Source organism: Phalacrocorax carbo, chromosome 2 (assembly GCF_963921805.1).
Source record: "Phalacrocorax carbo chromosome 2, bPhaCar2.1, whole genome shotgun sequence".
Classification (NCBI taxonomy): Eukaryota; Metazoa; Chordata; class Aves; order Suliformes; family Phalacrocoracidae; genus Phalacrocorax; species Phalacrocorax carbo.
This window is the reverse complement of record NC_087514.1, coordinates 77,109,511-77,136,736: the sequence shown is the minus strand read 5'-3', so window position 1 is coordinate 77,136,736 and position 27,226 is coordinate 77,109,511. Positions and strand designations below refer to the sequence as shown.

Here is a 27,226-nt window from a genome sequence, read left to right as displayed (position 1 = left end):
GCTTGTTTAGGTAGTTCCGAAGAGAGGTAGTTTGGCTCTGCTCGCTTTAACGTGCGTGGTTTTAGTTGTCTTTAACAGAAGTGTGCTCACTGGTGGGTAGTTAAAAAAAAAAAACCAAAAAACCCAACAAAAACCAAAACCAAAAAAAAACCCCGAACAACAGCATGCTTCAGTCTGAATAACAGGTTAATGAAAATCATCGTGCTTGTAGTCAGCAAGTAGGAATCAATTGGGTGATTTCTGTTCCGGGCTCTGCTGTGTTTTGGGGAGCTCCATTTAATTCAGCGTGCATCCATCCTCTTTCACGTGTTGGTATTCGAGAGGAAAAACAACCCCCAAATGTTCTGGTTTTTGCACGCCCCTGCTTTTGCAAATCCTAACTCCCCAGAGTTCTGTGTGGTGCTCGCACAGAGCTGAAGACACCCAGTCCATGTCCAGAGCCCTGCTATTTATAAGACTTGGCAGAGCGGGGGAGGAGGAGGAGGGATGCAGCACCAGGCTGTTGTTTGCCTTTTGCATAAACTACCGAGACAGGTTGCATATTGTTTGAGATGTTGCATCGGTGAGACGGGGTGGGGGGGGAAGAGGTGCAGAAGCTGAAGTGTTCCTAATCCTTCTCTTTCTAGGGACCGTGGATCTGTGAAGTGCTTCCCTCCGGTGTGAATGCAGTGTCCCCTGTGGGATGCAGTAGGTGATGCCCAGCTCTACTGCAATGGCAATTGGAGCTCTCTCTAGTTCTCTTCTCGTAACCTGCTGCCTCATGGTTGCCCTCTGTAGCTCCACCATACCTGTACAAAAACTGGCCAAGGCTCAAGACAAACAGGAGATAAAGGCGAGCCAGGAAAAGAGGGATCACACATCTACAAGGGAGAGCCAGACAGGCCCAGGGAAAATGAATGAGATCGGCAGGAGCGGGAGGGAGGAGGGTAGCAGGGATTGGAAGAGCAAAGGAAACAGGAACTACTCGAACAAGGAGTCTTGGACTAAGCAAAAGCAGGCTTGGAACAGCCAGGGGACGAGCAGTAAATCCGGGAGCATTCAAATGCAAGAGCAAAGGGATGCCGCTCCCGAGGAACCTCAGGTGGCTGAAGATTTGCCTCTCCCAGAAGCTGTTGCGAGCGTCAGTCCCGAGCCTCCGGAGGAGTACGCCTATCCAGACTACCGTGGGAAAGGCTGCGTGGACGAGAGCGGCTTCGTCTATGCCATCGGGGAGAAGTTTGCGCCGGGCCCCTCTGCCTGCCCCTGCCTGTGCACCGAAGAGGGCCCGCTGTGCATACAGCCCGAGTGCCCCAGGCTCCACCCTCGGTGCGTCCATGTGGACACCACGCAGTGCTGCCCGCAGTGCAAGGAGAGGAAGAACTACTGCGAGTTTCGAGGGAAAACCTACCAGACCCTAGAGGAGTTCATGGTAAGGGCTGAAGCTGAAAGTCGTCTTGTGGGTCCGTCTGTCATTTAAAGGGGCGTTGTGTTCTTCAGTGGCTTTCTCAGAGGTCCTTCTGGGTCTCCCCCTCCCCTTTTCATTTCTGTGTTAATACTGCTTCTGCAGTGCTATAAAATATTCTCCTTAAACATGACCTTTCTTGCTCTATGGTACTGTAACATTTTTAAATGAGGGTGCTGATCTTTATTAATTCCTTTGGTATTTACAGTAAAATATGCTATTTGAAAGGATGCTACCTGGGCGGTGATGTGGATTTTATGAGAATTTCCAGCATTTTACATTTGCTTCCTTATTTAACTGTTAACTGTGGAACTTGTACCGTGCAGGCATCAAGCAGGGTTTTGTGGGCTGACTTCTGTTCCTAGGAATCAGTGTGTGATGATACCTTTTTCCTAACAGGCATTTCTCTTTTCCTTTCTTGCTGTTTAAACTGTGCTGCCAAGGTTGCGTAATGTTTGTTTTCCTCAAAATGACTGTGGGCCCTCTTTTTAGTAAGAGCATGGTTTGCAGTCTGAATTACAGTGATACCTAAACATCGGACTTGAAAAGCTTTATGCTTAGGGAAAACCTTTTAGAGAAGGGCCTTTTTAGCACCACCGTGCAAGGTCGTTATCACTGAAAATGCAACTTGGTGCAGTGCACTGAAAAGTTTTGGAGTTGAGGCCAATTCCCTGGTTGCTTAGCTTGCCTTTTTCCCTTTAGTATATTATTGTGGCTGAGATCTGCCAACAGGCTGTAAGAATTTGCTTGCAAGTGGCTGTTAGGTACAGGGCTGGTTCAAAACCCATTTCTGAATATACCTGGGATTTTCGAGCTGAATATGTTGAGGGGAGTATGAAATCCATTTCAGGGTCCTGGCAGCTTGAGCCACTCTCAGGATGGAGAAAAAGAAACTGTATTTGTGAAGGCTGTAAATAAGTTGCCACCTCTGCTCTGCTCTCTGTGGTATTTGTGTGTTCTTAGAAACTTAACTTAGATTCATAATGTCTTTCCACGTTCTTCAACTTCTTGAAAGTAAACAAATAAATAAAGGAGCAGAATTACTCTCTCCAGGATAAATCACAGTGTTTCCCCTTGTCCTCTTTAGGCGGTAACGTGAAGATCATCAGTGATTTTTCAAAGCATGGCAGAAAGCATCGTATCATCCTTCCTTTTTCCATGTCACCCTCAAGGACTGCATTCAGCTTCAGGGTGGCAGCTTTCTATTTTAAGAGGGAGAAGGTACTTTTAATAGCGGCTAGTTGGTAAGACCTTTTGGAGATGAATTGTGAGATCCTTCCTTTTCCAGAGAAGTTAATTCTGAGGGGTGGTCAAAACAGTGATGCTTCTGAACACAGTTTCTGTGGGTCTCCATATCAAAGTTTTAGAGGCTTCTCCCCCACACCCTTCTAACGAGTTGCACTTCTTTGCCTATATACAGTGTTGTAGTATTAATGGCTGTAAAGCAAGCCTAATATACCTTCTTGTGTTAGGCGTGTAGTGAGAGGATAAAACTGTAGCGCTCCCTGTCACATTTGGACGTGGCTGGCAGCTTTGATAAAAAAAGGAGTGCTGAATGGTGACATTTACAGAAACGTTCTGAAAAGACTTTGGCTTTCAGTTTTCTTTTTAACCCCATTCAGCCTTCAGCCCTTGTGTTGATACCTTCCTGTAATGAAACATTGGTTCCCTTACTGCTTTGTGTTAGCCAGCTTTGGAAACACGAGGGAGAAGGGATGCCTGCTTGGGATGCACAGGGAAAGTGGCCGATGCAGTTAGCAGGGGAACTGCAGCCTGTTTACTTTGGCGTGTGAGGACGTTGGTTTTCAGTTCGGCTTCAACGTTGGTTCCAATATTGTGAGCACAAAACTGTAAATGTAGCTGTTTGCCTGTGCCACTGCAGTCAGTGGAGATGTCTGGTGGGGTAAGGCACAGATGTAGTCAGGTTGCTGCTGCTCAGTGGAAGCGATTGCAAATGCAAGTAACTGCACACGGTTTCAAAGGCATTTTACAAGTTTAAAGCTGATGGTCTTAGAGAGGTTACTAATATGCCACCTCTTCATTAAAGTCAGGAAAGGAGTTATAAATGGTTAGCAATCTGATTTTTCTCTGCCTGCACCTACTTTTTGTGGCAAAGAGTACCAGACATCACTGAAGACAGAAAAAGGTGACCTCCTAACTTTTAATGACATTATCTGCACAACATTTATGTACAGATGTATAAATACGCATGCATGTTTGGGAGCTTGCTTATATCAAATTCATGTATGGCTTGGCATGGCAAAAAATTGCCGTGAACGGGGCCAGTGCTACCTCGGAAGCTGAGTGTGCTAGCGAATGGGAGGTTTGATGCCTTTCTTTGACTCAGAGTCCTTCCCGCAGGCCTTGCCTGAGTGCGTGTAAGCACGCATTTTTCCCTTTTCAACAAGAACACGGATGTCGACACTAAACGCAACACAGGTGTGGGGGAAGGGTGAGGTCTCATAAAGCTGTTTCCATCAGCACCATTCTGCTCTCCTGTGGGTATCATGAGGCAGGATGGCAGAGGGATCACAGCATCCATATGAGTGGAACTGGGAGCAGAAGCCTTGGTTGGTGAAATGCAATGAGGATAAAATTCTGCACTGGAGCTGGAGATTGCCGAGCATGCGCTCCGCTAGATGTTTTCAGTCTTACTACTGTAAGATTTGAAAGTTTTGAAAGATTTGAAAATGCAGGCTGACTTAAAAGTGATAGTCTTTCAAGTACCATAAATTCTCTTCAGAAGTGTAGCATGGTTTGGGAAGGACCTACATTTTGTGGAAGTTGTTGCTTCGTGTGTTTTGTTTAGAATTTCTCTGCTACCAAAATCTGTATTTCTTGTGAATAACTTGGAAATCTGGAAGTCAACAAGCCCAAATGGATTTTGAATAATCTGTGGTATTTTGAAGGCGTAGAGAAGTAAAACCAAGCCTGGTATGCTTATTCTTGTCAGCCTAACCCCATTTGTGTTCTCCTGAGTGGTGTAAGTGGCAAGGGAATATTAATAAAAATTCTAGCACTATAGCAAATCACTTTGGGATTATGATTGTTTTGTTTGTTTTTTTTTTTTTTTTAATTTAGATGTTTCAAGGCTCAAGGAATCAAATGCAGGTTATATATATTTTTCTAATTCAGATTTTTCTTGGCTTGTTTTCAGTTTATTTTGTTTTTTAATTAAAGTTCTGCATGTGGAACGGGGGAAGAGAAAGCTCAAATTACTCTGGACTGGAACTTCAATGAGTGCAAATGAGGTGTCAATTATGACAATTTACACTAAGTTGCTGGATAAACCTACTACCCCTACTAAGCTACAATTTTCTTCATGCTCCACTAGTGGGAAATCTACCTGTTTACACAATGGTGTGTTTGCTTTTTTACAACATCTGCAACTCCATTTATACATCTGCTCATAAACTTCCCTTTAAACAATTCTAAAGAAGTTGGATTTTGGTGGGGGGTTTTTTGTTGGTTTTTTTTTTTTGCTCTGTACTCTATTTTCTGAAGGTTTTACAGCTGTCTGGTGAATACTTAAGACTTCTGTGCCTCTCATTGTCTTTCCACAGTTTTTGCATAGGTAAAACTGCTGCTGCGGTAGAGTTAATAGCTTTGTCTGCAGACCACAGAGATGTGGTATCATTAGTCTTCAGAGAGAGGTTGATAGGTCGCATTATTTCCAGTCCAGCCTAGTTATGTCAGGTGTGCTAAGCGTGAGTGCTGCTGGGCTGGTCATTTCCCAGATGAACAAGTGGGATGTTCATTGCATTGGCTGCCACTATGAACTGCACTGCAGGTAATGTGCTTACATTATAGGAGTAGAGGAGAGGAAATCAAGGCCCAAATATGTCTTTTCATTCTGATTTACTTAGCTGTTGTGATATAAACACTGTCTTATTGTGTGTATGTCTCTCTCTAGTGATGATTATGTCTCCTGGTATTAAGCTGCCATTAAGATGTGAAAAAAAGTGGGTTTTTTCTGCAGTTCCTGCTACATCCTGGTGATATATAAAAAGCAATACACTACCCTTTAGTCCAAAGATGAGCAGATAAAGGTTGACACTAATATAATTTTAACAGCCACTGAGGTTCACTTACATGCCTGAAAAGAGCTTTGGAGAAATAAGCACATGGAGACCTTCCTTAACTCTGCTACCATTACTCATATTGGTGGGTTGTACAGATGACAGTACTTCTTAAAAGTGTACTATAGTTATTCCCCTGAAATCCCATGATCTATTTACACAGGAAGGATATTCATGACTGCAGTATTACATTAACAGCGTACTCTGTTCCTGAAAGATGTAGCCTTCAAGTGTATGTGCTGTACAGGATGGAAATGGATTATTCTGAATTATCGTTATTAGATAAAGATTAGATCAATTTTGTTTCTCATTCAATAGTATTTTCAATGCTTCATTAAATGGCTTCTTGTTCTAGGAATTTTAGGCTTCTGTCAAATCTGGAATTCTAGTAAACAACCTACTTAATTAGAATATGTTTAAATTTTATGGATGAGAGATTTTAGGAATAACATCTGTGTGCTGTCTTGTTTCCTGATTATCACCAGATACTCTAGTTTCTACATCACTTCTAATATTGAATGGCACAGCTACTAAGTGGAGTCCTGGGAGATGGAATATCTGTGTTGTAGTTACTGGTCTCATTGAACTGTGAGCATTGGCAAATTCACATCTTCTTCAAGTGTTGGCAAAAAATGTTGAAAGCAATTGAAAGCTATAGGTTTGCCTGGCTGATCCTGATCCTTGGAATGGAGCTCTAGCAGCATTCATCAAGTAGGATTAGTTAACAAAAAAACCCCTCCAGTCCTCCCCAAACAGCATGTTTTCGTAACTTAGGAAGTGTTGTTTCTGGATATAACTCCAGAGGGAAGGATTCTTACTATTGACTTGCAGATATTTAGGAGCTCAGGTTTGCTGATGCTCAAAATTTCACATGCAGTTCAGGTGAGCTTCTCTTGACTGTGAACACTGGATCAGAAACCTCCTCATCCGCTGACACTCCAGCTCAGCAAGTGAACGTGGCAGTTTATAAACAATTACAGGACAAAGTTCTTGTCCCAAAGCCTGCAATAAAAATCTGCAGTATGGGGCTGTCAGCCTCCTTGTAGCATTTTATAAATATATGGTGTGGTGTTATCCTGGGTAGAGTATAAAGCAAAGAGAGAACTAGAAGTGAGTAGCTGGCAGAGGAAGCCTGAAATAAATAATAGTAATAAAAGCAGAAAGCAACACAGCAAGAGACCCTATTTAGGCTTTCTAAGCAGAGGGGACAGCGTGAAAAGATATGCGAGCGCATAAGCGAATAACAGCACTGGCAGGTGGGAAAAGAAATGGCAAAGCATGGATGAGCACTTAGTTGGAGATGATGCTGTGCAAGCGTCAGCATGTTTGAACTTCGGAAGTGAGAAGCGTGTGAAAGAGGCAAGCAAGCAGAGAATGGATTTGAGGAAAAATGTGATGGGCTGCCTAAGAAAAAACCAGGTGATCCGCAAGTTAGATGTCGGATGATTCTTCACGAAGAATAATTTGGTTTAGATTTGAGGATACTCTGCTTTTATTGGAGAAATGCAACATGTGGTTGTTTGACATCAACTGGAATCTGGAACCAAAAAGCCTCTCAAAAAAAATTAGCTCGTCCTTAAACCTAGAATCTGCACAGACTGTGGATTTAGAGGATCACTGGTAATAACATTCATCTGCATTTCCATCCTGCTCTCTGAGGATGGATGCCAGTGTGGCTTTTTTTGGAGTACAGCAATGAGCTTTACAGTATACCATTTATTGCTCTTTAGCACCCTTGCTTCCCTCTGCCCCCAGCAACTTGTGTGGTATGAGGATGGATGTCCGCGGTGCAAACGTGCAGCGCCTGGTCAGGAACACTGAAGAGGACAGCTGGAATTGTACATGTGACAAATGCAGACGTTTTAAAGTCCATTTTTTCCTAAGTAGGGTCTTGATGCTGTTTTGTTTGGAATTAATTTCATTGAAGTAGGTCATTCAGGTAATTACCTCATGGTACTCCTATTCTGTAGAGTTCTTCAAAACCAGTAACACTTCAGTAGGTGAAAAGGATGACCTGTATTTTGCTTCACCCCTCTCTTTGAATTGCAATTTCTTTTCAGAGAGTTACAAGTGTTACAAGAATGATCTAAATACAAATAACCTATGGGAAATACCTGAATTCAAAAGCTGGTTTTTTTCCTGACCTTTCTTTGAAAATGGTAATTTTCAGTAAAATGCAGCCTCTTGCTACCAAAAAGCTTTCAAACCTGGAAAATTTGCAGTAAGGATTTCCATTAAGGAAGTTTCATATTTCGTTTAGCAAAATTTTCTTCTTTAAACACAATACTTTGTGCTCAATTAGTTTTTGAACCTCTAATTGAATTAAACCAGTTTTCAGCTAAATTATGAATCTAATTTCCCTGAAGTTCATTAGTAATATGGTAGGGAAATTTTTGCTTCATTTGTGTTAAAAGTCTAAAATGTTCTTGTTCCCAAGATCCCTTTGACTTTCCCATTTGGGGCACAGGTTCAGACCTGAACCTGTGGGGTTTTTTCTGCTTCAGTTCTGTAACTTTGCAGGAGTCCAGCTTCACAGACCACAAAAAGCATCTTTTTTTAAAGGGGGGAGGGAAAAAGGGTGAAGGAAAGAACAATGCAGTTGGGAAAGTAGGCGTTGCATGCTTCAGGAGAGCATTAAGTGAAAGAGTTAAAAGGTGACTGGATTTGTGTTTCAGGTTTCTCCATGTGAGAGGTGTCGCTGTGAAGCCAATGGTGAGGTGCTGTGCACTGTCTCAGCTTGTCCCCAGACAGAGTGCGTGGATCCGGTGTACGAGCCCGATCAGTGCTGTCCTATCTGCAAAAATGGTAAGTGATGGCTGCAGAACTGGAAAGGGGCTTCTCTTGGAGGGATCCATGATGCTCTGCTCTAGGTTTTGAAAAATAATTCTGATATTTTCCTTTTTCCCCAATCGGAGATGGAGAAGAGTTTTCCGTGGGTGGTGTCTTCCCAGTGTGAGAAGCCCGATCTTCTCTTGACTGGGGTGGACTCAATTATGACCTAGATGGGGTTTTGTTACCCTGGAGACAATTGGGGTGATATTCATATGGCTTCTGAATATAAATGTTGCATGAACTTACTGTGGATATGTGTTTATATAGGCACGCAAACCAGAACTCAGGCTCTTCATTTTATCCGCCTTTCAACGTGAGCAGTAAAAGTTACTTATGTTCTCCCTTCTTATTTGTTCCTGTTTCAGAGATTCTTATCTTCATTTTTTTATGTTTTCCTGAGGCAAATCAAATGTACCTTATTGAGCTCATTTAATTTTCATAACTAAATGAATTAAACTCCCAAGTTTAATTGAATATTTTTCGTAACTAAATTAGACAGAAAGTCTCTCTACTGCCAGCAAGGGCTTGCATTAGATCAAAGTCTTGGTCTATTTAGAAGAAAAAATTACATGACACGCTAGCTCATCACTTATAAAGAAGAAATGATAATTTGTTAATAAAAATGAAAGCTGCAAAATCTCAAATGAAATTATATTTTAAATGAAAAAAAGATATATAAAAATAATCAGATGATTTGCAACCATATATTATTTCTCTAGAATAGGTGGGTTCCATTACATTAGCTAAAACAAACTGATTAAAATTGTGGAAAAGCTAGGGGAGGAGAGAGCGTACAGCATATGCTTTCCACAAATTCAACAGTAGATGATAAGGGATAGTTAATTGCATTGGAGGAGTTTCATTTGTATGGATATAAAAGTAATTGCTTCACATCCCTTAATTAGTTGTTACAACCCTGAAGGAATTTGTTCTCTGCTGTACAGCTTAAGGGCACTCTGCATATGAAGATGAGGACAGGCATTTTCTGAGGCATTTAGGGACACTTCCTGAAAAAGGCTGAATTTGGGAGCTGGTGATATGATAGTTAGCCAATCTGGAGGATCCTTTAGTACTTGTTTGATGGCAAAAGCCTTCTGACATGCTTACAGGCTTTTTGTGTCCACCACGCTCTGCAGCAGTTCCCCAGGTTGGAGTGACTCTTGGCAGGCAAAGAGTCTATTTCCAGTACTGGGGATGGAGTTACAAGCATAATGCTTGAAGTTTGCATAGTATTTCTCACTGAATTTCTCCAGTGGTGTTAACAGTTTGGAGCTGGATTGACTTTCCATTGGTGCATGTTCTACCACAAGCGTCATCATAATGCACAGCGGTGGCCACCACTGAGCAGTGGCTTGCCTTTGAATTAAGGTGGTGTGGCAGCGTGGGGCTTGGCTTGGCTGTTTGCACAGATCCCCTGACGTTTCCCAGAAACAGGGCCTGTTTGAAAAATCATGCATCAACATGCCTTAGTTGTGAGGAGGCTGCCCTTTCTGAATGCTAAAGCTGAACTACCCGAGTTCTGCCTGCAGGAAAAGGGTGGTCTTGTTCCTCAGCATCTGAATCACCAATATTAATTGCATATTGCTTGAGTATACCCACAAGCTAGTATCCCTGGCCCAGTTTCAGACCAAGATGACCAGAGCTGACTGTTTCCAGTGAGCTGTACGGTCACTTCTCTGCATGTCAGAGAACCAAGAGGGGCTTTCTTTCCTTGTTAGCTTTTTAGATGAGGAAAAAAGCCATTAACAGTAACAACAAAAACAAGTTAGTTGAGAAGAAGCTCGACTTTTCTGGTTCAGCAGCTTCGGTACAGTATTGCAAATAAATTTCTGAGGAATCCTCTCCATCTGGGGAGTGCATTTATTAAAAAAAAAAATAGGCCATTTGTTGTCAGAGCTTATTTTAAAGCTTGGGACACGCGCAGTTTGCGAGGAACTTCAGTGAATTGCTGAATGTTTTTAATTAGATTGAAGCAAAAACCTACTGAGCAGGAAAACCTAGCCTGCCTCATCCCCTCATTTTCAAGCCTGCTGGAACAAACGTGCTGTGAATGTGAATCGGAGAAATAGTCATCACGTTGTACTTCAGGGTTGATCGTTGCAGAGATGACATCAGTGACATCATGTTAGTGACCCAAAAGAGTTTGGGTGATGTACAGGGAGCTTAGCCGCATAACCTGAGTGGTAGGAAAGGTGGAGCTGTGGAAAGCATGTAAGTGGGGTGACTGCTGTCGTGCTCTGCATCCTGCCCTCGGTGGAGCAAGAAGGGGTGGGAAGTGAAGTCTGGGTTCTCTACATTTACTAGCATTTGTGTGTTAAAAGTGCACAAAATCCAACTCAGATTTCCCTCCTGTTCCTGGCATTTCATAACATACAAGACTTTCCCAGCTTGCCCGGCTTGCAGATTGCTGGCAGTGAACCAACAGGGTCAGGGCTAAGCAACTACATCCATCACTGGTAAGACCACATACAAATGCCTGGTTGAGAATTATGGAGGATATCTAGTGAAAGCCTGCCATTATTTGAAATTAAGTCTCTTGGCGGGTGTGAGACACTGTGCATTTTGACTTGTGGGAAGAAGAGGGTGTAGCTGACATCCACGATTCCCCAAAAGTGCTGGCAACCGTTCAGTTGAGGGACAGATAGATAACCACCCATCAGGCTTACACAACTGCACATGCATAGGTACATACTTACTTTGAATGAAATAAGTAGTGAATGAAAAGATTGCAGAGCAAAGAACAGTCTTTTGTGTAGGATTTAATAATCTTCTATATCACATCCCAACTTTCAAGAAGGAGACTAGATACTTCTATAGTTGATGTTATTTTCTTCTTTGTGGGCAGGGACAGGGAGTACTTGAAAGAAGCATCTGCTCCAAAAAGTAGTCAATAGAAGGGATAAAAATTGACACTTCACTGAGAAAATCTTGGGGTGAGGGGAATTTTCCTTCTTTTTTATGTCTCAGGTAGGTACAGCTAAGGGAGCTGTTTGTGTTTATCTTACACACGTGCCCTGCAAGGAAGCAGGGTGGGGACAGAGGGGAATGGTGGAGAGGCTTTCTTCTTGTGTGGGTTGACATGTTGAGCTTCATGCTTTTGGTAACCAACAGCAGTAGCAACAAGAAAATATGTCCAGAAAGTTAAATCTGACTTCTGAGAGTTGCATTAAGTAACAGGTGCCTAATTCAGATCTCCATCCTGCATTACAGTACTAGCAATATAGTTACTTCTGTGGAAGCTGTCCCTGTTCACAGCAATGTCAGTAAGCTCAGAACTGGGTACAGACATTTCTACAGTTTGTGTGGAGTGAAAGGTAAAGATAGTTGGCATACAGTTCCCTTTCTGCTAGGAAAAGGCTGTGCACTTGTCACCGATTCATTTGGGGCAGTGGGAGGGGGTGGGGGGTAGTACTGAAAGTGAATTATCTTGCCAGCTTAAATTACCTTGGTTGTCTGTTCCACTTCTGTTTCCAGTATTAGAGCCCTAATAGGTGTACACACCTGAATTCCACTTTGCCTGAAGCAGTTGATGGTGGCCCTGGTCCCGCTAGTGTCTTTGCAGGAGGGTGAGATTAAGCCTGCAGCCCACATGGAGCCTGGGAGGGAAGGTGTGGCTGCTAGACCAAAACCTGTTTGGTTGTAAGGTCCCCGAGAGATTTTTATTTCATTATATGGCTAAAAGATTGCCTCAGATAAGATGAAGCTGATCCTGGTGCCTTCCTAGCATTTATCTGTCTGTGCGTCCGTGTTGTTTCTGTGTCTGCAGCAGGGAGAGCTGAGCTCCTGTCAGCCAAGGCTTGTAGCTGCGCTGTCAAAAATACAAGCACTGATGCCCAGGGGGTCACGTGTGTTCTCAGGACTGTAACGTCCACAGGGGATGTCTTGTCTGTTCTCACTGGCTGTGCAATGGGGAGACTTTACTCTGGATATAGTCATTTCAGGTGCCTTATGCGGGATGAGTCAGGACCTCAATTCATATTTGGGTTAATAGTTATGGTTGAAATGTATGCATCGTGGTTGAAAGGGTTCCTGCTAGCAAGGTGCAGGTGTAACATGATGTGGCCAGAGAGGGAAATGGTCGTGGTTTTGTACACCCATACTGTGAGGCTGACTCACTCAGACTTGCTTTAGGACCATTATGTACAGTTACAATGTTTAGGCATGGGGTGACTTGAGAGTGCCTCTGAAATGCAGGTGGGCACCTCTGTCTGTGCGAAGGAGCTCTAATGGCGGGCAAAAACCTGATAGAGGCTGACAGAGCTGCTGTCCCCTTGTGTGACTGTTGGTACAATGGGACTTCGTCTATTAAATTATTATTGTTGCGGGACTTGAACCTATTAAAAAATGGTGCTGGTCGAGGCAGTACCCTAGCCCCTGTGATCTGTCATCCCTCTAAAATCCAGCTGGAGAGAGGGTTTGTTGAGCTGAGGGCCCTGTCTGGCCATAACAAGGCTGAGGATCTTATTCCAGGCAGATAGAGGGAAGCTGCACCTTGGCAGCGAGCTGGCTGTTTGCCCTTCCCTGCAGCCCCAGCTGTGCTCAAACATCATGGAGAATCTGACCTGTAAAATTTAATGTCCTTCTGCAGTGTGTTTAAATAAAACATGATATTCCTTCAACCGTGTATGCCTTGATCTCAGCAAAGAAGAAAGTATAATAATGCTGTCCAGGTAGAGGTCAAGTCAGGACTATTGCAAACATCAGGAGTTTGCTTGCTGTGAAATTTAAATAAAGTGTGCCTTTGATTATCCTCGCTTCCTCTTTCTATTTTCATTTAAAATACCTTTTTCAATCATGATTTGGCAGCTAATTTATATATAGCAAAGAAGACCCAGATGTTTTAAAGCCTGAGAGTGGATCTTCAGTCTACAATAAGAAAGACGTCAAATCAGGTGGTCTTGGTGGTCTCTTCTAGATGTAAAAGATGTAAACCATGGGAATCATAAAATGATTGTCCATTCTAGTTTATAAGATTGAAATAGCATTTCATTTATTAAAAAAAGAATTTACATTAAAAAATAGTAATCTAATTAAGAAGAAATTATTTCAAACTAATCCCAGTTCCACCCATACCATATGCGCCAATGTGATCTGTTCCTTTCCGATGTGTTTAGTTCAGGCATTTGAGTGCCTGTGTATGCAGGGTAGTATTTGTTTCATGTTTCTGTGTGCATGAGTCGCTTAGCAAAAACTTCTGCACAAAATTCCTGCTTTAATGGACTGTATTTCACACTATGATTTATAGTATGGGACTGTAACCAGGAAATATTAATGTTTCAGGGGGAATTAATGTTTCAGGGGGGAAAACACCATTAAAGTTGCATGAGCAGCTGGATGTGATTAAAATTGCCTAGTGAATATGCAGGTAGGTTGAAAAAACAGCAGATACTTTTGCAGCTATTTAATGAAAATAAAGGCATATCAGACCTCCTTATTTCTGGCTGCACTGGGTGTTTGAAGTGGCTTCCAAATCTGGTAGGTGAAGTTTGTAAACTGGTTGCAGTAGTTTTTGTTGTTGGTTTCTGATGTTGATGAAGTTGAGGGGAAGTACTGTGTCATCTTAATTCAAGGAATTCCTTTAACCCTTTTCATCTCTCTGCTCACCTCTCATTTTCTTCCTCTACTCTGGGAAAGTTGGTGTCTACACAAGCTACATGTGTTTCCTGTCCAGAAATCACAGAATCTTCTTTGTGTGCCATTTTTTCCACTTAGATCAGAACCCGTTTAAATGTGCGTGGATTATCACTGTAAACCAGGCTGAGCAAAAACTTGTGCCAAAACCACATAGTCCTTCCAACTCACATACATGTGCGTGCATGTACACACATATGAGGTCCAGTATTGACTTGGTATTTTCATGTTGAGCTGGCTAAGTAGTGGTAGGTGACGTTATTTCTTCTAATGGATTTTATTTAATGTACAATTTACAATTTTTTTTCCTAATCATAGAAAGCTGTTAGAGGATGAGAAGAATCTGTCTGAAGACATGGCAACGTGTCCAGTTATACCGAGCCTAAATCAGTTACCAGGACAAATCTATTTATATAGTGTATATGTATTTATTGCATATACATATTGTGTGCATTTATTTTTTTTTACCAAGAAGTCAGAATGCTTTCAGTGGGGAGTTCTGATGCCAAAAGACAGCAGTAAGTGTCCCTGAGTGTATAGCATCCTGTAATTGTGTTCAGACAGATGAGGACAATCAGAAGTTATACTAGTGTTAGGTATTTAAAGTAGTACTTTATACTTAAGTAGGAGGGTGTAGAAGAGCCTATTAAAATATAAAAGCAGTATATCCTGTAAGCTTTCCAGAACTCACTTTCCAATATTTTCTCATTACAGGCTGCTACAGTGAGCCTGATAAACATTTCTTGGCAGTCAGTTTTTGTCCTCTTACCTGATACTGCAGGCTTAACTAATATATCACAGCTAAATTCTGTATCAGTCGCTTCCATGGCAACTGCTTGCAGGGGGTGTCACTTTACTGTGGGTTGAAGCAAAAGTCAGTGACGATGTGCCCCAAACAGTTGTTTAGCAGTGGGTCCCAGGTGAGTCTGGGAAACAGGCCGGCAGCTCCTCGCGGTGGAGGCAGGACTTCAGCGTATCATGGTTCCTGGGTTCTTAAAAGATGTTTCCCTTCAGCTGCAGGAGCAGAAAGATGAAAATGCTCTCTGTGCTGATAGAAAAAAAAGAAACACTGAAATCCTTGGATGGGGGGAGAAGAATAACTTTTCTGAACTGTCATGTATTAAAAAAAAAACAAAACAAACCCAAAAAGGTGAGAGAGAGGTCTGATGTACCTTGCGCTGCTCCCCATGACAGTTTCACGTATCTGCCATCCTGTGTAGTCCTGGATGCTGGTGATGTTTCAGACAGGAAAGTGCCTTCGTGCTAATATCCACCAGGGTATTGGAGTAAACAGTGTGCTAGTGCTGGATTTGTCTTCCCCGACAGCTTCTCTTTTACATAGGATGCAGCTGGGGATTTGCTTGTTTTCTAGTGAAACAGCTAATCCGTGCTCCTCAAAATGAAGCCGTCAGTTTCTTTGGGGTTTTGTTTGGTTGGTTTGTTTTTTAAATTCTTCATATGAGAATTTTCTGGGTTTGTATTGCAGTTTTATTTGCACTTATATATGGAGATAGGTAAGATGTTAAAAAAAAATAAAAATCCTGGAGTTCACACTGTGTCCCCTTCCTCCTCCACATGCTGCCCCAGCGTTCATTCCTGGGTGTTCGAACAAAGTGCAGAAAACTAACATTAAGGGTGTTGCAGTTTTTCCTACATCCAGTCTTGTTCTTTATGTTGTTCATTTGAGAAAATGTGCGCAGTGTTAACTTTGCTCCCCCATCTGGCTATTGGATGTCTATTTTAATTTTGTATGTGTCACTAATTGAAGTTCTGGCAAAGATTTGAGGGGTGTATATGATTCTGAGGTCTGAAATACCTATGTGCATCTCACTGTACACTATATCCTTGGAATGATATTCCCCATCAGTAGAACACTATACTATTTGATTAAATTATGAGCTCTTAGATTCTGAAACCCTGTCTTGCTCCAGATTGAGTTACCACAGGTTAATGCATTACCTGATGTTAGCTGAGCCACTGTCACCGCCTATGTGAGCTCTCAGTTGTATTCTTTGCAGATAATCCTGTTTGTAAATAGAAACTATATACTAGCTAGGTGCTACAGTGATACAGTAGTAGGACAACATGGCTGCTTAGTAGTTTGCAGTGTGATTAAAAGGAGCAATGAAGAAAGATATATACCTTGTGTGTTTTGCTTTATAGTCTTTGGGTTTTTTCATTGCTATTTCATTATGTTAAATGAGGCATCCAAGAGTTTGCTTGGCTTTGAGGGGAGGTGGAAGCTTGTATTAATGTGTTCTGGTATGTTAGTATATTGGCAGTGCATCCCTCTGATGATAAATGATATATTCAAAATCTCCTTTTACTTCTAAGTGCAGTGTAATTTTCTCTGCTTATTTTTCACGGGAAGCTAAGGTTTAGTTGTTAAGGAAGACATGAATTGATCCAGGTGACTTAGTGATTGATGGAAGCAGGGAATTTGCTCATTTCGTTAAACTTCATTTCTTAACACTTTGCTCTTCTGCTTTGTGCTTTGCAACCGCAATGGCCTTTCCACACAGTGCAGGATTGCTAATGCAAGGTCTGCCTTAACTCTTGTAACGCCTTATTCTTTGGGATATGTCTTAGGTCTTACATGAGCATGACAGCAATCTCAGAAGTTTTCTTCCAGTCTTGTTTGAACTGCATTTGTAAGTGAGTACAGATCTGATGAAGAACAGGAAAACCTGTTTCCTCTCCTGACATCAGTTTGACCAGGGGCTGACTTGTGCACCTCTGTCTGTGTTTGGAAAAGGGTTCTGAAGGGAGAGGCACGGTGGGTTTGTAAGGGAGAAGCTAAAAGCCTCTGGTATTTTTTATTAATATTCGTAACATTGCAGTGCTTGTTTTTCTTGTCGCTCTAAATAGCGTCTTACTCTTTCAAACTACTGCACTGGGGAACTCCCCTACTCTGTGTGCTGTGAGAGTCCTGAATTAAGTCCCTGACGATTATCTTTGCCCAGCAGGTCAAACATCTTTATCAGCTGGAGGCTCAAGTGCTTTCCTAATTTAAAACCTTGATCTTTAAGTTGGAAGCAGCTTTTACTTCTTGAATCTTTGGATTGCTTCCATAGGGGTAATTATCCATGTGGTTTTGCTTCCATGAGCATGTTCAACTGTAGAGCAGTGATTTAAAAAAAAAAAACAAAACAAAAACACACAGACCACCAAAAAAACCCACAAAAAACCAAACACAAAACCCCCCCAAAAAACCTCAAAAATAAACCCGGTAGTTTTTAAGTAATTCCTTACCTTTACCAGCACAGTTACCATAATGGTTAGCATTCCAAAGCTGATAGGCAACTAAAAGAAGCTTTGATGATTGCTCTTTCATTTACGAAAACCCTTTAATTTTTTTTTTTCGTTTGGGTTCTTCCCCCCCCACCCCACCCCCCCGCCTACACTGGTGCTAGTTAAATTTTCATTAGAGTGACTTCCTACTGGAAAACATCACTTTGTTCTAAATGACCTGTTCTTTTTGCTGAGTCTTCAGCTCTGTTTGCTTGTTTCTGTGCCAGTAACCCTTGGATGGGGGAGGCCTATTAAAAAGTTGCATGCATAAATACAGCTTACCTTACAGTCTTGCAGAGGATGAGTGTTTTTCTCTCCTGCATCATTTCTTCTCGCGTTGCAACGCATTGCTATTGCACGCTGGTTACTGACCACCTTTCTCTGAAGTACTTGCATGCAGCAAGTCACACACTGTCACCCAAGGAATAGGTAAATGCATCTTCACTGCATGCTCACCCAACATGTGATTGAATTTTTTTTTCTTTTCCAATGGAATTGATCAGATGGAGCAGTGTCAAGAAGAAAAGAACAAGCAATGCATTGCAACAGGACTCAAAGTATGATTTGGTGAACAGTGTTGAATAAAGATCTATATCCAAGCAACTGCTTTTGGGCCTCTTGTGTTTGAAATACTTGCTCGCAATGTTATTTTCTTTCTCAAAGGCAGTTCTACAAGAGTGTGGTGCTTTCCCAGAAAAAGTAAAGGTATTACTTCTTATGCTCCAAAATAGTTCCTGTTCCTTTCTGATAGTATGATCTCAAACCCTTTTGAAAATTTTGAGTTCAAAGGGGAAATCACTGGTTACGCTGGGCAATTCTGAGGGAGATGCACAGTTAGTGAGTCCCATTAATGATAGAAGAGAAAGAAGGAGTAGCGACTGTTAATGATATCTTATGAAGCCAAGTAACAAGACAGCACAATGGTAAATGAAATTCAGCCAAGCCCATATGTCAGGTAGTGAAAGAAATTGTTTGGATATTTTGATGACCTCTTGTTAAGATTTCTGCCAAGTGGTTTTCGTTAAATATCAATGTGAAATGCTGTATGTAAACATCTGTCAGGCTTCATTAATAAAGGCTTGCATTTATTAGAAGTATGCTATTAGATAAAGAGTGGTTCCTCCCACGTGATTTGTGTAATCTTCCGCGTTTGCTGAGCACTCAGCAGAAAGACGTTGCAGAAGTACAGAGAAGAGCAGTAAGAAAGCTGAATATTCTCCTGAGAGAACAGATGAAGTCTCTAGTAGTGATAGCACATGAATTAAAAATCACATGATAAAGTGTGGTACCTAGGGGAGAGGGATAGTACCAGTAAAAATCTTCCCTGTGCTTGCAATACAAAGTCAAGGGAGAAGCAAGAAAATCAAAAGGCAAAAAGTGTGGTACGTAATAAGGTCTTTAATGCACCATGTAACTAACCTATGAACACACTGTAGAAGATAGTGTTGATACACAGTTTCCTAGAATTAAAATAAAGATCATATATTAGATAGAAAGAATAAAATACCTTAACCTAGCTGTGGTGAAACGGCCTGGGTGACATGCTGTAGAGCCTAGTAGAAACCTGCTTATAGGGGTTCATTTTCATGTGAGCAGAAATATAACATTATTGTTTCCTACTGTCCACATCTTAGAATTTCCTTTTTAAACTGCCTCTTTTTAAAGCACTTTGCAAAAAAAATGGTTAAACTAAAGCCCAGCCAAACCCATCCTGGAAGTACATGTACCTTCTTGTTAAGGCAAAAAGACAGATCTAGTTAAGAGATCTTTAAAACAGCAGCAATCCTTTGCCCACGCAACCACGGCACGATCGCTGTGGTGTGTGCTGGGACACAATAGCACGTCCCATGCAGATGATGGAGAAGAGACCTAATGAGGATGTCTTTTGGCATGGTCTGCTTTCAGCTATTCTATCAAGCTTTATTTATACGACCTAAAGGTAGGTCACTCATAAATTGCATGTGTAATAGCTATTCGTACTGTCTAAGACTTCTGAGATTGGTCAAAGGACTCTCTGTAGTTATAGTTCCTGTGTGTTTAATCCAATCTACTGAAGTGCTAATTAAGGAAAAAAAAGGCTCAGAAGCAAATAAATTATAGCAGTTTATAGAGTTATTTGTTATGTCAATGCAGTAGAGAATGTGCCACCCCACAATGGAAAGCTAATTATTTTCCTGCCATGGCAGCTTGCTAACCTGATGTATTGCAAATGAACGGATTAGATGGAGGTTTGGCAGCCAATAACATGAGCAAATGATTGTTTTTAAGACCAGTTCATACTGATGCTGAGGTCCAAGCCAGGTAATGATTACAACAACTTAGAGGCAATTCTGCATCCATTATTTAGTGTCTCTCTCTTTCTCTCTTTTTCCCATAGATATTTAAATTTACTTATACATGAACATTCTTAAGCACTCATACATAAAGCTGGAATATGTGAGGAAGCCTCATTACCTAGTTTGTAGCCTAAACATTAAACCTGCATGTTGGGTTTTGATTTAAGTGTGTTTAAATAAGATATGTTTTCCTTCTCCTGTGGCTGTTTTGTTTTGCTGTGATTAGGTGAGCTGCTAAAACACAGAAGAATCATGAAGGTCCAAGTGTTGGGGGAAGGGAGGTCCAGGTGTGTTGCTAAAGGCTGCCTGTCTTGCTGGCAAGCAGGTGTTTATCAAGTGCACCTTTTACATGCCTGTGGTGCTGAAAAATAACCACTTCCTTTATTTTTCTTGCTGGCAGCTCGTTCAGCAGAGCAGTTTTATCCGTTGCGCAGTTTTCATTATGAGCAGGTGATGTATTTGTCAGTATGAGAGGACTTCTTAATTTCACATCAGTCTAGTGTTTAATCTTCAGTATTCTTAGTTAAGTTTGTTATGACAGCTGAATTTTTCCAGTCAAAATGACTGGAGAGTCAATTATCTTGAAATACATGGGCTTGTACTTGTGCCTAGGTATGACTGATTCGGCCTTGGCTCTGAGGTCTGTTGTGGTACACACTCCATCAGAGCCCTGGTGCTCTCCCTCCGGCTGTGCTGCTGTCTGTGCCGTCACCTGGCTATAGCTGTGCAGCAGGAGATGCTTCCATGAAAATCCCTGTGGTATCAGCTGAGTGGAGGAGCAGTCTGGAAACCTTTACAGTCCTTGAAGCAAGTTTTGGGGAGAGCAAGAGAAGTTGTCTGGACTCTGGTTTCAAGTACTGCTGCCACAGACAAATATTTGGGGTGGATAGTTGACAGAAAGTGAAAATCTCCTGTGACATAAGTCATGTTACTGTAAATGAAATACACAGATTACAACATTTGGACAATGCAAAAGGGAACTTCGTAGATTCAGATGACATAATACCCACTCATATTTACCCCAAGCTCCAAAGGTAGTTCTCACCCACTGAGGTCCAGCTGGCAATTTCTAGCCTCCTGACTAAGCATGTTCTTTATACATGGGTGTGTGTATACACATAGGTATATATACATACGCTATAAGGGTCATCAGACACCGTGCTTAGTGAAAGCACTTCCCACTTTTGAAAATCCCTCTTGAAATGCTTCCCTGCAGTGGGCCATGGCCATCACCTTCTTAATTTACCTCCCAGACATTGGGGACAAACTTTTTAGTAGGGCCTGTAGTGACAAGACGAGGGGTAATGGTTTTAAACTAAAAGAGGGTAGATTTAGACTGGATATAAGGAAGACTTTTTTTTATTATGAGTGTTCTAGTTTCCTAGAGGTGTCCTAGAGAAGTTGTGGATGCCTAATGTTGGAAGTGTTCAAGGTCAATTTGGATGGGGCTCTGAGCAACCTGACTTAGTTGAAGGTGTCCCTGCTCACTGCAGGGGGCTTGGACTAGATGACCTCTAAAGGTCCCTTCCAAGTCAAACTATTCTATGAGTCTACATACAAAGATAGTAAGATGGGCTGTGTACTGGAGCGGTAGCTATAGCTTCCTCACCGCTTTCTTGAGACAAGGTGATTGGCAACTTCCCGTAGCATGCTGATCCTTCCACCTGGACTATATTGAATTGGATGCATGAGTGAAATACCTGCTCCTGTGGACACACAGACCACTTTCTCTTTTGCAGAGAAAGCTGCAGGAGTTCTGTACCAAGAGCTGTGCGGCTACTTCTGCTGCAGAGCATTAGAGGAGAAGAGGTTGCCTTGGTATTACAGTCCCTGAGATGAAAGATGACATTTTGGGTGGCTGCCTGAAGATGTCAGCAGTTGTCATTAGTTGTGCCTAGCTTAATGCAGGATAAGAATATAGTTGTTACAGTTATGAGGCTCGAAATCCAGTGTTTGTATTTCCTCTTTGTTGACTTTTCCTCTTTTTAATAAGTGAAAACAGAGGTTTGGATTTAATCATAAGATTTCTACAGACCGTAGCGCATCATCCATAATTCACTCGTGGCTGTAAGTGATACACACGAGTTGGCGGTCCCTCCTTGGCTGCATGCTCCTTGCGATGGGAGTAGCTATGGATTGGAGATGCAAGAGCAAGCTCCGTAATTAGAGTAGCCCAAAGATATGTTCCCAGCTGGGCAGTTCCATAAAAAGGTAAATTCCCACCTGTTGTCACTAGAGGTCAGTGTTAAAGTAATTTTAAGGTCAAATACCTTCTTGCTATGTACTGGATTGTGGGTGGTTGGACTGTGGGTGGTTCTGGCACAGATAGGACTTGCATGAAATGAGCTGAAATAGTTGGGTTGAGTTGTTCCATACGTTCTTGTAATCCCTCTTGTTTTGATGGAGTAACTGCTGATCTATCTCCAGGTCAATGACAAGATGATTTGATCTATTACCTTTTGTTTTCTCTTCCTGCTTACGTGCCTGCTTTATAATTAAAAGTTTGTGTTCCTTTTAAAATTTGTGGGTTAGTTCATTAGCAGATTTCCAACTGAATAGCTGTTAAAATACTTTTCAGATGGGGTTGGGAGCAGTAGTTAGGTACACAGATACTGTTACAATTCTATTGTGATTCACTGCTTTTTGCACACCAGCAGCTGATTATATAGGAGGTGGTGTCCACGTGCGTGCGTTGTCTTGTGTAGAGTCAGAGACATAAAACTTCCTCACCAAAGCCCTGGCTCTTTGGCATAGGTCTCTTCAATCACATTTGAATATCCCAGCCAAAAAAGAACAGTATGTAATAGGCAAATCTTGCTGCAAGCTGAATTTAAGTATTTAGTTATTTTGATTTTTGGAATATATGTTTTGTTAAAATAAGGACTAGCTTTTGAAGCCCAATTTTTCTTTGTGGAAGTAATGTATATAGATATAAGTCTCAAAAAGCAAGATGGATCGGTTCATGCAAGAATGTCCAGTGTATGGCCAAGCGGAGCTGCCTGTCTGTGTTAGGGTACGTAACATGTTTGTAGGCTGTGCTTATAGAAAACTGCTGGATAAACTAAATTTCTGGCTGCCTGAGAATGCCAGGCCATGGATGTACGGGAAGAGACACTGCCAGTCACTGTGGCTGACTGAGCCAGCCCTAATCTCAGTGGGAGCGATGGGGCTCTTGAGGAGTTGGTGTTCTGCCTGTGAACTTCCAGAGCTGCTTGTCTTTGGGGTTGGCGGTGTGTGCTTTCCTCACAGCAGATTGCACTTAGCAGTAATTGGTGCTGTGTCTAACCCTTCCTGGTTGAGGGTGTATTGACAATAAAAAGAATTACATGACATGACAATGCCTGGAAAAAAACCGAGTAGTTTTGTGTGAATGTGATTATTAATCATTACGGGTTTGAACATTGTGGTACACATCAAGGAAGGAAACCTCCCTGATTTCAGGGGGAGTGCAGTGTCTCATATGGCCTTTGTAACTCTAAAATAATGGACTTATTTTCAAACATAAGATTATTTGATTATATTTACCTTTATAATTCCAGCTAAAATAGCATTATTTAAATGGGTGTCATGCCTTCCATTTATGGAAGGTGAAATGACATTTGCATTTTGTGCTGTCTCAAAGCCTTGACTTCCCCAAAATTGTTTTAGTGTGACAAGCCAGCCTCAGTGATAATTAAAGAGAGAATAGCTTAGCATAAATGCATATATATGTGCTTTCATCGTTTTCATAGAAAGACAGCTGAGTAGTTCCCAGCAGAGAATTCTCAGTGCCTGTTTTCGGTAAAGAAAATTCAAGAAATACTTAAGAATACCCAAAAGCCAATGATTTCAGCCTTCGTGAGATGCACCCACAGGAATACCAAGCTGCTGCATGAATCAGTATAGTTGGGTTTCCACGGGTTGTTTGGGAGTTTGATAACATGACACAGATCTATTCAGTCAACCTCCATTTCTGCGGTATTTTTATTAGGAAGGTCAGTGATCTGTCTGAGCCTAATTATCCCATCTGGCGAGTGTGCCTGAGGCACACAAGTTTCCCCGCAGTTCATGTGCACAAGAAATGATGTGGTTAGCATGTTATTTATTGAGCTCTGACTCCTCAGCTCTTTCTTTGGATACCACTGAAACGTTAGGCGGGCTTTTCAGAAAGACCTCTAGGTCTTCAAGCTGCTAGCATTGTCTATTTTAAGTCTTTATACAGACCTCCACGAGCACAGTATGTAATCAGCCCAACCATCGCCAATGCAATTCAGCCACATGGTGCCTCTGTAATGCACAGAAGTAGTGTTGGAGCACAACACTGGTGGAGCAAGTACCATGTCCATGGTCATGCACACACAAGCCATGGACGAAAAGCAAATGAATATGTTAACTCTTGGGTTATTTACTACCATACAAACTGCTAAAACCCTCCATTCTTTCCTAGGGCATCCATTCAAAATGCTAGCGAAAATTCATATGGATTACAGACAGTATATTTAAACTTCCACCAAGACTGCAAATCCAAAATCTTCAGATACCATTATTTTATTAATGAAGCCGCTCAGTCATATGCAATAATATGTATTTTAAGACATCCATTTCCATATTTAGTTCTTCTATTCCAGTTCTGAAAAGAATGTCCAGCTCTGAAAAGAATGTAATATAATTCATGCTGGAAAACATTTTAGATAGATCTATGAATTCAGTCAAAGCTGTATGCCCCTTATCTGCTGCTAATCATTAGTGGCTCTTGACAAAACAGTGCTGAGTAAAAGGTGGCAGCCAAACTGATAAAAAACCAATTTTCTTTGTTTAACCAGAAACAGGTGTGCAGCCTCTGTATTTTCTCTGTGAGCTTTGAGACCGCTGACAGGATTGAGATAGGTCTGTAGCTATCAGGTTTGCAGCTTGGATCCTGTCACTGGCCGTTTTCCCGCTAGTATGAACTAGACCTATTAGCGGAGGCACAGAGCAAAGCCATGCCAAACTGTGATAAAGATTATATGAACTACAATGGTAAAAGAAAACCAAATATTATCGTATCCCAGGAATGTGTTGATATATAGAGGTTTTGAAAAACTGTAATAAGGGAGGGAAAACTCAAAGGAGGTTTTTTCTTTTCCCCACCTCTGTCTAGAATAATTTCATAAATGAGTAAAACAGAGTGTGCTAGCCCTTGTTATGTCTGTGTTTGTAAACATGAAGACTTGTAGAGAGAGTGAACCCATCTCTTCTGGTGCTGCAATGAAAATGTGGGTGCTTTTTCTAGTATGATCATTGAAATGTGAAATGTTTCAACAAAAAACTTACCATTCCTTTGATTGGAAGATAACTCCATAAAAGTCTGGAATATCTTGGCTCTATGGAACAAAGTAACATTGTTTCCTTTCCTGATAAATTTGATTTGGTACGCTGGTTTGGTAAGCAATTATAATTGCAGATATTTCTCGATCATCTAAGCTGATTTTAATTCTGCCAACTTCTTAGTTCAAGTAGAACTTAAGTGATTTAAGGAAAGGAGATGGAAGGTATGGGAATGCGGAAAAAATGAGAGAAGAATGAAGAGGAAGAAGGGGTGGAGGAGGAGTCAAGGTAGATGGGAGAGGGAGAATCAGACAATGGCACGCTGAAGAAAAAGGTTGTCTACCCATAGTGAGGTAGGTAAGAGGTGCATTTACCTGCAGTCTGATGTATGTTCTTGTTATCTGTGTTTTGGGGAGAAGAATATACCTGGCCACAGGGTCAAGTCCAAATGTTTGCAAGTAAAGGATTAGGGAGTGTGAGGCATGGAAAGCAGAGCCATGGTGGCCATTTATTCTGCACAGACCCTGCATCTGCTTGGCTGACTACAACCCTGCAAGGCAGACAGGAGCAAACTGCCCAGTGCGTGAGTCTCTGTCTTCCCGGAATCCGTCTTGCACTCCTGCAAGCACCAGATTTATTTCATTATTTTAATCATCCTCAACAAAGTCATCCATCAGCATTTTAAAACTTTCCTCCTAGGATAGGAGCTAAGCAGCCATTTTATTGATGAGCTTATTGAGATTTTATAGGCGTCTGACAGGGGCTTTCATCACAGCACGGTTCTGTTGCTTTGGCAGAAGAATTTTATCTAAAATGTATGAAACAAAGGGGGGGGCTTGGCACAGCTAAATGTTTATTAAAAAAAAGGGGGGAAGTTGGTGGTAGAGTGTAGTCAGTAGAGGCACTGGAGTATTCAAGAAATAGAATTATTAGCTGAAAATTCATAGGGGTTATTTTGGGTTTGGGTTAGGCTTTTTTTTTTAATCAGTTATTGCCCTAATTCATAATAGATATTTCATGACCTTGGAACTAATTGTGAGCAGCGGAGGAACTTAAGGAAAGATTGTACGATCTCACTTCTGAGTTGTTTTTCCTCGGTCAACAGACATGTTTTTTGTTGTTGGCAAAAGGTTTCAGTGTGAAGGTTGTTCAGTGTGAAGCTGCAGGTTGTAAAGATACCATTTTGTCTTTCACAAGCACAAAAATCACAGGGAAGTTGGTTGGATCTTTTTCTTTTTTTTTATTGGGAGAGTGGAGGAAGGAGAAGATGCTGTAAGATGCAGCCCTACATGTAAAGTGTCATCTAAGTTCAACATCATATGCAGATTCTGTGTGATGTAGTTCATGGACTCCTAGATTTTCAGTGTCTAGGACAAGCGTTCTGAGCGTGAGAAACTCAGGGAATGGGGAACCTACGCTCTTTTTGAGGGAAGACCATGATGCCCATTTCTCTCAGTTGCCATCAAAGCTGGTGTCGACTGGAAAAAAAATATTTGAGGTTTGGCGAATAACTTGGTTTTTCTTCCTCTTTCATTTTAAGGAGATTACATCTGTTTCAAATAGCAAGTGCTGAAACAAGCATTTCTGATCTGTCTGGTGACACCTGTAGCTCATGTGAAGTTTTTGGCAGTGATAATGGATTCATTAATTGGATAAAATTACTCCCTCCCAGCTGCCTTTGCGTGGTTTTATGTTTACTTGCATAAGTAACTCGAAAAGGATTTGCAGCATAGATTTCTTGACCAGATCAAGCAATATATCATGACTTCTCAATGCCTCTTTCTCAAACTGTGTGGTGAAAAAAGTCTCTGGTTTAGAGAGACTTCGAGTCTTGGGGCAGCTTTTACTAGGTCTGTGCTTGGTTTATGTTGGCAACAGCACTAAAGACCCTAAATCCAGGAACTAGGACTAGATGAGTTAGTAAGTATTATGTGAATAAAGAATAAAAAGTAAATTCCTGCTTTAACAACTTTACAGTCTAAATGCATATTTGTCATAAGAAGTACATTGTTATTTTTGTAAATGCAATTCTCAATGCCACAGTCCCCAGACTGTTAATTCCTAAACTATCAATTGCCTATCCTATACACACACACTGGTTTTCACACCCTTACAGGCCACCTTTGATAGCCACAAAACCTAGGGGATTTGGCTAGTGCTGAAGGGTGTGTATCAAGTGTGGAGGGAAAAAAACTCATCATTATTATTATTATTGTTCATGAATGGGACGACTCAGTACAGTATGTTGGTAATCCTGCGCCAGCATGAAGTTTGAAAGTACTGAAAAAATAAGAGCATCAGTCATTAATCTGGAAGCTTGGCCAGTGAAT

At 41.5% G+C, this 27,226-nt stretch overlaps 1 protein-coding gene across 2 annotated transcripts in view; it reads left to right on the top strand.

The window, feature by feature from the left end:
• Positions 1–27,226, top strand: part of VWC2 (von Willebrand factor C domain containing 2) — a 59,550-nt gene that overhangs the window by 918 nt on the left and 31,406 nt on the right. For both annotated transcript variants that reach the window (XM_064443334.1, XM_064443335.1), the window contains exons 2-3: positions 627–1,408; positions 8,196–8,325. In XM_064443334.1, coding sequence (XP_064299404.1) covers positions 695–1,408; positions 8,196–8,325 — 844 coding nt within the window. In that variant the 5' untranslated portion in view covers positions 627–694. The remainder of the gene's footprint in view (positions 1–626; positions 1,409–8,195; positions 8,326–27,226) is intronic.